The sequence below is a fragment of the Abramis brama genome (assembly GCF_963993115.1).
Source record: "Abramis brama genome assembly, chromosome: 9".
Classification (NCBI taxonomy): domain Eukaryota; kingdom Metazoa; phylum Chordata; class Actinopteri; order Cypriniformes; family Leuciscidae; genus Abramis; species Abramis brama.
Window position 1 is genome coordinate 39,219,007 of NC_139971.1, and position 14,226 is coordinate 39,233,232.

The window sequence follows — 14,226 nt, forward strand, 5'->3', positions numbered from 1 at the left end:
GAATATTGAAATAGGTGCCATTGTTAAGGCTTTGGGTTCCTGGAGATGTTTTTGCAGCTTAGTTGCAACAGATACAGTTTTTAGACTTCAGATTCCTCACAGTTTGACCCCTTCAAGGATTCACAGACTTAACAACAATAAATCATGTCAATCACTAACAAGCGTTTCTCTCCCAGTATAGCATAAAATATTGGTCAAATAAAAATAAAAAACAGTTAAGACTGGTATCATTATGAAATATTTTAATATATTTTTTATAAAATAATGAAAACATAATTTACACTTATTAAATGTACACTCATTGATACAACATCCCTAAAAGAAACTGAAAGATTGATCAGTTATCAATAGTTAAATCAAGGCATCGGAGCCGCTGTTTCATGCATGAAGCTAATGGAAACAGAGACAAAAGATGAATTACAATAAAGTTTAAAAATAAGAAACAAAAAAGGATAAAATCAGCTTTGTACAAAAGATCATGAATCAAACAAAATATAAAGGAAAAACTAAAAAAATACATACATAAACTCAGTACCCTCCAATAATGTTACCAAATCTGTAATCTTGTAATTTTCACCTGGAATTTGTCGTTCCGTATTTATAAAAAGAACAAACCAAAAAAAAAAAAAAAAAAAAAAAAAAAAAAATCAAAATAAATAGTCAAAATATTACACATAAAAATAAACCTTCAAATATTACAGCTGGACTATATATTTTGCCATGATTTAAGAATGCGCAACACAGATGCACATAGATGTTTTCACAAGTATATTACTCATATTTACCCTTAAAAACAAACTCAGTTAAAACACCTCCACCCGACTATCAAACAAGCATACAAACATAAATCATAAGACAATCCATGGTGTAGATATGACACCCATTAACCGAGTGAGACACCAAGAGTCTGAGAAACCTCCCACTTCATTGACAGAAAAAACACAGCGGGTGAATTTCTTGTAAGTCACAGCAATGAGATGAGCAAAACTGATCTAAAAGAGGAGGTGAACGAGCTCATCATAATATGATAATATATGTCCAGGGTGACGATGTGTAACTAAAAGCCTCCAACATGTACACAGACTTTCATTTAAAGGGGAAATTCTGCCATTATTTACTCGCCCTCGTGTTGTTTCAAACCCATTGACTTGCTTTAGATGTACAAACAAATTCAATGGAAGTCAATGGGAACCCAATTCTTCAAATGATATTCCACAGAAGTCAGTCAGTCATACAGGTTTGGAACGACATGACAGTGAGAAAAAGATGACGTAATGTTCATTCTCGTCCCTTTAAATGTATTTTTTATCTTCATAATAGTGGGGAGAACATGTAACGCTAGCTATCAGCAGTTTAAAGCTTTGTATAAAATCACTATGTACAATTACACTACTAAACAGCTGCAATGAATGAAGTCAGGGCTTATTTGTATCTCTCACCCCATAAATAAAAACCTTTGCATTTTACAGTGCTAGTTACTGTCATAGGGATGTACATAGTTGTTTTTTGTGTTTTTATAAGTGTATTTTCACTTATAGCTAGCTATGATGACTAATGCAATAAAGTCGACTTGACTGTTGCAGTGCTTTTGCTCTGATGTGAATAAATAGGTCAGAGGAATAGAGATCAGGTCATCGAGAGGGCAGCTTACGGGTCCTGAGAGAGGAGGAGATATTTTTCCAGTCGCGTCAGGGTTAAAGGGATGGAGAGAGCTGATATGGGTCGTAAATTACAACACATCACTGGTCACAGGTGACCACGTTTAAGGCAGACATGTACAGAGTAACATGGGGTACATGTTAAACCATATTCGATCCAGCCTGACTGTTATTCCAGTTAGGATTCTCCAGAGCTCATAACCAACTGCAGTCCGAGTACGGCGCGGATCGTCTTGTAAACACGATGATCTGTCTAGAAGTTGAAAACAGCCATCTATTGCCAACAGTCGTTTCACCTGATAAACCTGAACTAAATACAAATAGAAAAATAGAGTCTGTATGTAACACGGCCGACTAGGGTTTCTTAGAGTCGGCTTTGCATATACATATACAGTGTCGGAATCTTGACAGAACAGCCCAAGTTTACACACAGTGCTATGCCAAAACTATACATAAAAGAGCAAGTGGCGTTTCCTGTCACATGACACTGTCACTTACTGACCGATGCACAGAGGAAACGATCAAAGACTTGGGTGGAACATCACAGTTTTAGTAGCGGTTGCTTTTCCGTTAGAAAGTGGTGATTCTCCGTCTACGGAGCTGTTATTGCAGAGGGCTTTCAGTCACTATGAAGTCTGCGTTGAAGATTTATGGATGATAAATCGGTTGAGATGAGGATGGTTTGTACAATCGTCTCTCCGTTGAATATAAATATGAATACAACAGCGTCTAATGTACCTGCGCATGAGATTATGTGGTTTGTAATTATACCTTCCCAGAGCACTGTACCTCTTCTCACACTTACAGTACCGTGATTTCTCTCGACATGCTGGGAAAAGGATCTCTCGTGTGGCTCAAGTGTTTATTTTCTGATTTGTTTATTTTCATTTTTTTGGCTGTTGAGCTGACTGTGCAGTTAATAGGCCTCTCAGTTTCACTGGCTCAAGCTTATAGTGTCGACTCGTTGAGTACAAAAATAAATCTACAATGAGAAAATAGTTCCGAAAGTAGTTCAATCAGATAAAGAGCTCGCTTGTTTCAAGGTAGGACTCATGTGTGTGTGTGTGTGTGTGTGTGTGTGTGTGTGTGTGTGTGTGTTTAAAAATATACGTTTGTACTTCTGTACCGGCTTTAATTTAAAGCTTTAAAGTCTCAAGTCATCAGGCAGACCCGCGTAAACTCTCGGTTTCCCTCCGTCACACTTTCATAAAGCTCACAGGTTTGTGTGTGGTGAGGACGAGCTGGCAGATTTGCCTTATATGAGGGCGAGCGGGACAGTGGATGAACTGGGCGATAAGAGACTTTGAATTAAATTAGCTAAACATGCCATATTAGGCACAGTACAGGTACGTGAAGATCCCCTCTCATCTTCTCTTCTCAAATGAAAGGAAGCACTCATTTCCTCTCAGGCATGGTGGAGGATAAGAGTTTACTGAACTTGCGGAGCTGTTCACTGGCTGAGTGCGATTCCTCCTGCAGACGCTGGTTGTTGTGCCTCAGATTAGCCATCTCTGCTAACAACACGGCCTTGTCCTGTTTCTCCTGAGAGGGAGGGAGAGGAAGGAACAGACAAGGGAAAAGGAGGAGAGAAAGAGAGAAGCTTGATTAGAGAATGTCATCAAAACGGCCAAGTTACTATATTTTTTTCAGCGCGGGTTTATTTTCTTTCATTTTTAACATTTATTGTTTATTGTAACTTTTACAATTAAAGGAGTCATGAATTGAGAAATACATTTTGACAGGTCATTATACTATAAAAACATCCTGTAAGTTTTAGAACTTAAAAGTTCCTCATTTGTCCAAAAACTGTTTTTATCATAACCAAGATTTGATTTTGTCACATTATGACGTAATCGTGCGACGAAAGACCGCCTCTGCAGAATCAGATCAACGCCCACTTCTACATCATCACATCTTTGTCCACGCCCACTGGCACGTTATTGAGACGAAGGAGAGAAGAGCGATATACAGGATCACTGGACTAGAAATAAATTACCTTCCAAAGGATCCAAATGTTAGGAAAGTGCTTATTTATTTTCAACTATGTGAATGTCTCAGAGCATTTTTAGTTTGTTCGGAACATTTCACTCTGGATTCTTTGGTAAATCAGTTGCAATTTCGGCGAAGGCTTTCTAAACAGAATTTTATTACAAAATATGAACTCAATAATAATGCCACAATATGTAAGTACCGTGTTAATTCTTAAGCCTGATCTGCGATCAGTGATTTCTGATATGTAATGATTCACATACAGTCAGACGTTCATCTTTTACTGCTGTTTATGCATCATTAAATCAAGCCAGTGACTAAACAGTCAACTTCACGTTTCTCTAACTAACATGAAAATAATCTGTTATTTAAATTATGATTCAATTATAAACAAAGCGGAAAAAAAAGAACGCCTTTATAATCGCTGGAGCTGCCAATCAAACAGCGAGGTTATCAATGACTGAGTCCGTTATAATCAATGACGCTGTCTACACTGCACAATGAATCTCTTATTCACATCGTGTTTGCACTGTTAGTTATGATGAAAGCATTCGTGAGACTGCAGAAATCGAGTTGCGATGACGAGTCTACATGCTCATCGCTGCAACCTTTCATGAAACGGGAGTAAATCTCAATTTAATTCTGTAATCGTCGATTTCACGATTAGTTCATCTCGACAGCTGTAATAGTAGAAACGTAGTAAAAGATTTCGAGAGAGTTTCACATGAAATACTTGCAAGATGTTAGCCAATCACAGCAGTGGGCGTTTACACGTCTCACAGCAGCAGACACGCCCCTTCCAACGGAGCGCTCAAATCAGAGGGCTAAAATCAGGGTAGAAAATGTCCTTTTATTTCTAAATTATGACAATTTTTAATGTAAAAAATCATACTAACATTATAAGTGCACCTCAGGAAACGTTATAAAAATGCAGTTCATGACCCCTTTAACTGTCCAGGGTGAAGTACGGATGTGCACAGGTAATCAGCTAGTCGAGGACTTTTTCTGCACCAACTATACCACACGTAAAACTACACAAATGGATTTTATTTGCATCATGTCCTGAATCCTTCACCTAAATCTCGCTTTCTAGTGACTCGGAAACTAGTAAGCAATTCTTCTCCCGATTCCATCGCCCTGAAGTCAACAGGTTTTTTTAATGGATTTTTGGTTAAATGCCTGAAATACGGTCTGTGGTTCACACAAGCTGTTTTATTCTACAACATAAAATATATCAGCAAAACCCCAGTGCAATCCTGAAAGTTTTTCCGTGTCTTTAAAAAGGCGGTTGCTAAGAAGTGGCTAAATGGGACTACAGAGGTTGTCTGGGACATTAAACATCATCATGATGAAACGGGAAACTCCACTGACTAATCCGCTTTCACAGAGTCATTGTGTTTATACTCGCACTCTTGCAAACTATTCAAACTTTCCAACTTGTAGGTGTCTGAACTAGGTTTTTACTTCTGGCCATTGTATTTAGGCTTCAAAATGTATAAAAGTTTAATTCATTTGTGAAGATGATGAGAAAAACATGTAAGAATCAAAAACCTTTCTTGGTTACAGAGCTTATTTTATGCAATAATCCAAAAGCCAATGGAAAAATACATCATCCCTGCAGCGCTCTATAGATATGCTAATATATCTGCTTTTATGATGGAAACTTGGTTACTTATCAGGGGTGCGTTTCCCAAAAGCATCGTTAGCCAACTATGGTCGTTGAACTCTGTTGGTAACAGATTGGTTTGTGAATAAAATGTAATTTTATATAATTTGTCATTCTTTAATTTCAACTTAAATTAACATTTTCAAATAATCAAATACTTTTTTTTGTTTTATGTGTTCCTCAACTACAAAATTACTCAAAACACCCATCCCTATTGAACCTGTCCTGATCTCTCCGATGTAACTCACTTTTTCCAGATCAGTGTTCAGCTGTTTCAGCATGACTTCCAGATGATACAGACGCCCAGACAGGTCATTAGGAGCCTCTTCACTGCAACACACAAATTAAAAACAAGTTAAAACAAGTATCCTAGCATTTAAATTCTTATTTGAATACCCATCCAAAACTTGCAGAGACAATGTTGTCCCCTTGGTATAAATACCAACCCTAAACTGAATCCGCTCAGAGGAAGAGCAAGTATAGATACAGTACCTGCTGAAAGTAGGAGTGGTGCGGGGAGTCTGCGGTGTGTGGAAAGGCACCGGACTGATGATGGGTCTCAGCTCATTGCTGCCCGCGTGAGACTCAGACAATGAGAACAAAGAAACAGCTCTTTGCACTGTAAAAAAAAAACATGCAGTCATAATTAATCATTAAGATCATAATGTGTGTGATGAATGACTCTTTAATACATTTCATACTACATGGGAATGTTGCAGACACAAAACAAACTCAAAGGTAAAGTCTGTAAACCACACAAAGCCATGTCTTTGTGGATTCATCCTACAAATGGCATCACCTTTATATGGAAGTCCATTTCCACCACATAAGAAAAAAATCATGCTTTGGTAATTCATAATTATTATTAAAATGAAATTATGGAATAAAGTGTCAAAAATCTGAGGAGAAAAAAAATGAAGACGAAAATATGAAATAAGTAGTCATAATTATGAGAAAAAAGTCAAATATATGAGTCATTATGAGATAAAAAACTAAATTACAACAGATGAAATTATGAAATAAGTCATAATTAAGAGTTATAATTATGAGATAAAAAGTCAAAATTATGACAGTCATTTTATGAGATAGTCAAAATTATGAGACTACATATCTAAATTACAACAAAGTTGAAATAAGTCAATTAGGAGAAAAAAAGTCAAAATGATGACAGTCATAATTATGAGATAAACTTAATTACGACAGTTGAAATTCTGAAATAATAAGATATAATTGTGAGATAGGAAAAAATTTAAATTATGAAATAAGTCGTCAATTATTAGATAAAAAGTCAAAATTATGACAGTCATTCTGAGATAAAAAGTCAAAAATGACAAAAAGCTGAAATTAAATATCATAAAATGTAAATGATCTTATCTCATAATTTAGATAAAAAAAAAAAATAATAATAATAATAATTATGACCTTTTTACCAAAGCATGATTTGTTTTCTTATGTGGTGGAAATTGGCTTCCATACCTTCAAGTATCTTAGTTTGACGTAGAAACTCATACCTTCATAAGCTTTGGCTGCATTGACGAGGCTGGACCACTCCAGTCCACAGGCAGTGTCAGGAAGAGGCATGAGTCCAGGGTCCAGTCTTCTGAGAGGAGGAACCTTATCCCTCACCTCAGTCAATGACAACTCTGATGCAGACAACGGTACTGGAGGAACAACAAATGGACAGTTTATTCCAACGCTATTAGCAGATAACAGTAAAGCATGCCAACTGACTATAGGTGCATCCCAACTCACAAACTTATGCACTATTCTATGACATTTTTAAGTATAAATAGTGCAAGTAGTGCGTTCACACTGAAAATTCCCAAAAGAAAAAGTGCACTTTAAATATCTGGATAATGCACTAAATTAACGGAAAAAACAAAGTGTGGAATGTTGGACACTTCATACACTCAACTGTCGCAACTTTAATTACGTAGCGGAGGGGGAGGGGCATAAGACTCCGATGCTGAATGACAAAATAACCTTATAAATTCAGACACTACACGGATAAGTACATAGTGCATACAATAAGTACATAATGTATAATGCGTCATTTGGGACGCAACTTATGACTAGCAAATTACACCGACCTTTCTTACTGGGTATGAGGGCTCCAAGGTTGGTGTTGTGACCGTGGCGACGGGTCGGCAGCGTGCAGGAGAAGAGAAGGTCACTGGGCGGCACTTGTCCTTCAAAAAGAGGCGTGCTTGCATAACTAGAATCTCTCCGTCCACTGCACAAACTCTCATCTGAGAAAGTACGTTGCAGGGTCCGATGAGGAGACTGTAGAGGAGAACAAACACACAATGCTCAAATCATTGTTGTGTTTACAAGCCGAGTTTTGTAGTCTTTTCAGTGCTTGTGTGTGCTCACCGCATCCCGTGATGGTGTATCCGCAGGGTTGTCCATAATGATGAGCTTTTTCAAGTCGTCTTCAATGGTGCTCTTGTGAGTTCTGCGTGGTGAGCGCAGGTCCCTCAGAGAGGCACGTAACCGAGGCTGGCCGAACACGTTCTTGCTGTTCATATCCACCTGCCTGAAAGCACACACAATGACCAGGACATTCAAATATGTGATGCATCTATTTCATAATGCAAAACAAATATGAAAATGCGTTTTATAAACATATGTACTTGTTGCTGTCAGTGGAGGTGGTGCTGGTTGCTGTGATGTTCTCCTCCGCTTGCCATGCACTTTTGCTTTTACTGAATGACTTGGGGGCGGAGCTTGACAGCTGGGCGGCGGATCCTGACGTGGGTGTGACTGTTGAAGATCTGAGAGGCCGGGGTTTATCGGCCACAGCAGGGGTCTTAAACCCTTGAGGGGTATAGCAGGCCCTAAATACACACAATTCAGATGTTTGGGATCATTAAGATTTCTCTTATGAATAACAAGTCTCTTATGCTCACCGAGGCTGCATTTATTTGATCAAAAATACATTTAAAATAACGGTTTCTAATTTATTTCAAATTGTAATTTACTCCTGTGATCAAAGCTGAATTTTCAGCATCATTACTCAAGTCTTCAGTGTCACATGATCTTTCAAAAACATTCTAATATGATGATTTGATGCTAAGGAAACATTTCTTAAAGGGATAGTTCGCCCAAAAATGATATTTAAGCCATGATTTACTCACCCTCAAGCCGTTCGAGATGCATATGTCAATCTTTTTTCAGACGAACACATTTTCAGTTATTTTAGAAAATGTCTTAGACCTTTCAGTGGTTATAATGTGAAGCAATGGGGTCCAGCAGATTCAAGTCGCAAAATGTGCATGCATCCTTCACAAAAATAATCCATCCGGCTCCAGAGGGATAAACGAAGGCCTTCTGAGGGTAATCCGTGCGGTTTTGTCGTAAAAATATACATATTTAAAACTTTATAAACGAAAATAACTGGCTTCCGGTGGCGGTTGGTGCGCGTTCATGGAGATGGTTGCTGGCATATGACGTAGGACGTAACGCAGGAAGCGTCGTGACGTAGAGCGTTAAAAACAAAACAAAACTCTACGTTCGCTCTACGTCACGACGTCATTCATCTCCATGAACGCGCGCCGACAGCCACCGGAAGCCAGTTATTTTCGTTTATAAAGTTTTAAATATGTATATTTTTACGACAAAACTGCACGGATTACCCTCAGAAGGCCTTCGTTTATCCCCCTGGAGCCGGATGGATTATTTTTGTGAAGGATGCATGCACATTTTGCGACTTGAATCAGCTGGACCCCATTGCTTCACATTATAACCACTGAAAGACCTAAGACATTTTCTAAAATAACTGAAAATGTGTTCGTCTGAAAAAAGATTGACATATGCATCTCGAACGGCTTGAGGGTGAGTAAATCATGGCTTAAATATCATTTTTGGGCGAACTATCCCTTTAATATCAATGTTGAAAACAGTTGTGCAGCTTAATAAGTTTATAGAAACTGTAAGAATTTTTTTATTTTGTTAGGATTCTTTGACAAATAGAACGTTGAAAAGAACAGCATTTATTTAAAATATATTTTTTTAGAATAGAATAGAACATCTTCACTTTTGATCAAATTAATGCATCCTTGCTGTATAAAAGTATTAAAGGGTGAAATTATATTATATTATATTATATTATATTATATTATAAGGTATTATATTAAATTATACTATTTTAAAAGTTCATTATTTTGATTATTGGGTGTAATAGAATAGGTTAACATGCTTTAAATGTTAAAAAAAACATTATTTTTCACATGCTGTACATTATTGCAGCTCCTCTATTCCCAGTCTGTCTGATTTCTACAAAGCCCCTCCTTCCGAAAAGCTCAGAGTGCTCTGATTGGCCAGCTGACCCAGTGCGTTGTGATTGGCCAATCACCTCAAGCGTGTCGGAAATGTAACTTCCCTTACCATAATCCCAAACTTCAGCTTCCAAGGCTTTAAGCAATTTTAAAGTTTATAATAACGTCGTCAGTTCGAGCTAAGAGGGATTATGAAAATGTGGATGATCAAGCCTATCGATCGAAAACCAACTTTGCAAGCATGACTTGAGCAGAATGTTTCATAGCCAGCGTTGTACTCTCTCGGGTTCAGGAATCTGTCCTCCATAAAATGCACTGTGCAGAAACAAACTTAGGTTGTACTGCTCAAGAACAACTTCATAAATAAATCTTTGCCTCTGATTCCTAATTTTATTAATTTTTGGAAGGCCAAACAAAGGAGTTCTGCTTTCACATCCAAACACACAGCGTCTCTACGACATGATGACAACACTACAAGTCATTGAAGCCTCCTCTTCTTTTGTATGCCATTATGCTAATATTTCACATTGTATGAGGAAGTTATATCTGGACTTTGATCGAGATGTTTTGGGCAGGTCTGGATCAGTGTTCTCTGTTAGACAGAATAAATCCCTTTGTGTGAGACTGAGCTTTGTAACTTTGCAGATCGTATTCAAGCACAAACGGATACATTACACACTAATGGAAAAGGAAAACATCAAAAAGCATCATATCATATAACCCCTTTAATTTCTTGAATGACTCAAACTTTTAAACAATGGTCTTTACATTTCAGAATAAACACAGTACCTTGCTTTGAAGTTGTCAGCATTGGCCGATCCCGGAGGGGGGAATGTGCGTGTGCGGTAGTTCTTGATTTGATTGGCTGATGCAGCGATGACGGGTGATGACTCCCTGCGCCGCCCCTCTCCGGCTCCGGACAGATCCTGCAAGCCGCTGTAGGTAGCAGAGCCATGCAGGGGTTTGTGGGGGGTTCCTGCAAGACTGCGGCTAGGTTTGGCTCCTTTAGTGTTGGGACTCGGTGTGTAGAGAGATGCATCGATGCCACTGTCACTGGACCCTCCCTTGCCCATTAGGTCCGGGTCGGGGTCTGAGGGGTCACTCAGGACACCGGACACCCCACCTCCCATCCCGTCAAACCAGCGCTCGTCGCTGTGACTGCTGGAAGCATTGCTGGAGAGTGTGTTACTGCTGGAGTGACTGGAATAGTGTGCCTCACCCTGAGAGAGAGCAGAGAGATCAAATTTTATTTATAAAGCACATTTAAAATCAACCTAGGTTGGCCAAAGTGCTGTACAAGTAAGAGAAAAAACAAAACAGAGCAAGAAACATTAAAAATTACGGTAGATTTAATGTGTTTTAGCAAGGATTTAAATTTAGCTAATGTGGAAGCCGTTTTAATATGTAGTGGTAGGCTGTTCCACAGCTTAGGGCCGACCACTGCGAAAGCTTGATCACCCCTGCATTGTAAGCGAGATTGTGGGACAGACAAGAGATATTGATCTCTTGATCTAAGTGATCTGGATGGATTGTGCGTGACAATTAAGTCAGAAAGGTATTTGGGGGCTTGGTTGCTAAATGAAACAGATTCCTTGTTATCATGATGATGAGGACGACTGCTCACCTTAGAGTGCCGGTTTGGAGAGTCTTTCCCTGCAACGTCCTGTCGGGTCTGTCTTCTCTGAGCGGGGGTGACTGACACACCTCGTGATGATGCAGGAACATGCCACATGGGCTCTGTTCGACACACAAACACACACAGATGAAGCCCAGATCACACTGACAGAATCAGTCACTCTCATTGAAAATGAATGACTTCCAGTCGCTTTGTACCCGGGTGGCAGTGTGAACGTCTCCTTAAGGGTGTTTGGCACGCTTGATTATTAGATGTTTGTTGCATTTCTTTCAAGCCCTGTTTACACCTGGTATTAAGATGCATTTTGGTCGATTGGATCACAATGCTAAATACAGGAGTAAATGGGTCTAAAACGTTTTGAGCTTGTCCACTTTCGAGCAATCCAGAGGAAGTCAAAAACACATTGCTTTGGTTGAATGTGTTTGAACAGCCACAACAGACTGTCTTCTCTCCGCCTACTGACCTAATGTGATAACATTCAGGAAACGCTCTAGCCAGACGGGATGTAAACTTTGTCGGCTGAAGACCCAAGTTTGGTTTGAAGCCAAGAAACATACCAAGCACAATGTTCTCTCACCATTCCTGATTTCTAACACACACTCACAGCGTTCGGCTGGTCTTGCGGCTGTCAGAGCAGAAACTAAAGCTGCTGCTCTTCATTAGATCGAAAGATCTGAAAAAGCCTTTACATATACCCGCTCATAGACCCTCCCCTTGAAAAAATCAGGACAAAAGTAGTTGAAAGTGGACAAAAGAGTCAGATTGAAACACCAAGAGTAAACGGGTATGTGTCTCCCTCGTCTACTTCTGATCCAATCAACCAAAACGCATCTTAATGCTAGGTGTAAACAGGGCCTCAAGTTTAGCATTATTTATATACTATTATATATGTATATTTCAGTTTTAGCTTTTGTCATTTCAGTCATTTTAGCACAATTTCATTTAGTTGACATGGCAACTGTTTATAACATTTAAGTTGACTTATTTCATGTAATATTTATATTTTATTGCAATCAAGAAAAAGATATTTAATAGTTGAAGTTTTAGTTAAAAATAAAATTAATCAGAGTCAGTCCATCACTCAGTTTACACCTGAATATCAGCATAGTAGTGACTATCTCACAGCCTCTGATCACTAGTGGGTTTGATAAAGGAGCCTTTATTCTGAGTTTATCCAGCAGAGGGCAGAGTTCACACTGTGACGGGGCAGTACACACAAAAACATTTACAGCAGTCTTTGTTTAAGGACTGGAGCTCTATAAATATCTTTGTTGTGTTTGTTTACCTGATTTGTTGCGTTCCATCGTGCTTTCTTGGCTAGTGAAACCAGATGATGATTCTCCACTGGAGCCGTCAACAGAAACATGTGGGTCAAATGGCTGGAGAGGCCGCTGGACTGCCCCAAACCTACGCACACAACAAATATCAATATGTTACTAAATATATTCTTATTTGGCTTACTTGATCATGTTAACCAGTTCAGGTTGGCTGACATGCCATTGGAGAGCATGGTTTTGGAGAAAGGGCATGTGGTGGACGTGACTTTAGTCATCAGACTTTACTGGATTGTGGAAAGGGTTTGTATGATGGTTGGAGGGGAGTTATATCAGCCGAAAAAGAAAGCTGTCTAAGAGGCAGATAAAGACATTACATTTTAAAGTAACTGTCAGATTTTTTCTTTCATATTGTGGTGTATATCTGACATACATGAAAAGTATGAATAGTTCAAAATAAGATTATAACATCCATTCAGAAAATAGACAGGATGAATACTTATTTCAAGCTGACTTTAATAAAAGATAATGAAGACAAACGTTTTATTTGGTAGTCTATAACACGCACCAATGACTTAAGAACATCATGTGCATTAAGGAACCAAACAGGGTCAATTTTGACACCGCACCACTAAGTTTGCATCATACACATGCCACATTCAATCCTGAGTCTGTTGCAACCCAAGTGTTCTGTCACTTGTTACCCTGTGGGTTTGAGTGATGTACGGCTGGATCTGATGGGACTATTAATAGCACTCATTAGCACATCTCGCTGAATCACCACCATAAACACAGTCAGTGTGAAATGTTTAACAGACTCACAGCACCCCAACATCTCTATAATGCTCTAACACACTTTAAACTGCTGACGTGTCCAGGCAAACTTTAGAAAAAAAAACACTTACGTTAAGTCTACGTGAGCTAAACTTTGCAACCAACTTTAAATTATTATTGTGACATATTTTCAAGTGAAATGAAATGTTGAATAGAGGGCCAGGCTGCATATGAGAGGCTTCATCTCTTCACTGATGGTAAAAAAAGGAGTTGTGTTAAGCATGATCCGCCCCGGGCCGTCAAACTGACATCGTCAGAGAAAGAACACCATTCCAGGATGGAAATTTTCAGATTTTGAGCAAAGATTACAAAAACGATTTATTTCTGTGTATCTTAGACGGATAAATTGCACTAACAAAGTAAAAAAGGTACATTTTGATTTCATGCAGACTTTAAAATTTGGGTCAAAAACACAATCAGCAGAATTATCCTCCTCATTAAGCTCTTTGTAAACTCTATAAATATTTAAGGTTTGTCATGGGAATGGTTTTGGAGGGGACAAGCTCTAATTAGATACATAACACAACCAGGATATGCTAATCAATGACACACTTTTTATAATTACATTAAATATGAATGCATGTGAACACTGAAAAGGGGAAAAATAAGAAAGTCGTCGACATGATTTTTTGTTCTCTCTCTGTGAACAATTCAGTGTATGTTAACTCGCATTCAAAAAAGAAACGTTCACAACAAGTTCCTCTGGTTGAACAGGGTAGCAAGCACATAATAGAGCGCCATGACTGTCTATACATGCCATAACCTCTGTTTTATACATGTATACAATCATACACAAACGCACAATAGCACTGTGAATCAGCACTGTAGGTCTAGCTGATACATGCCTCAACCGCAGCCTCTCATAAACCATCAGACACACCCACCGATGACC

At 38.6% G+C, this 14,226-nt stretch overlaps 1 protein-coding gene across 4 annotated transcripts in view; it reads right to left on the minus strand.

The window, feature by feature from the left end:
• Positions 1-227: 227 nt before the first annotated feature.
• The window catches only part of sipa1l3 (signal-induced proliferation-associated 1 like 3), an 85,985-nt gene continuing 71,986 nt past the window's right edge, over positions 228-14,226 (minus strand). For 3 of the 4 annotated variants that reach the window (XM_084123783.1, XM_084123781.1, XM_084123782.1), the window contains 10 exons: positions 12,512-12,633; positions 11,215-11,327; positions 10,380-10,810; positions 7,947-8,150; positions 7,687-7,849; positions 7,404-7,596; positions 6,825-6,974; positions 5,806-5,932; positions 5,562-5,643; positions 228-3,200 (listed from right to left, as the gene is read on the minus strand). In XM_084123783.1, the coding sequence (XP_083979909.1) occupies positions 3,054-3,200; positions 5,562-5,643; positions 5,806-5,932; positions 6,825-6,974; positions 7,404-7,596; positions 7,687-7,849; positions 7,947-8,150; positions 10,380-10,810; positions 11,215-11,327; positions 12,512-12,633 (1,732 nt within the window). In that variant the 3' untranslated portion in view covers positions 228-3,053. The remainder of the gene's footprint in view (positions 3,201-5,561; positions 5,644-5,805; positions 5,933-6,824; positions 6,975-7,403; positions 7,597-7,686; positions 7,850-7,946; positions 8,151-10,379; positions 10,811-11,214; positions 11,328-12,511; positions 12,634-14,226) is intronic. The other variant, XM_084123784.1, reaches the window with a different exon arrangement.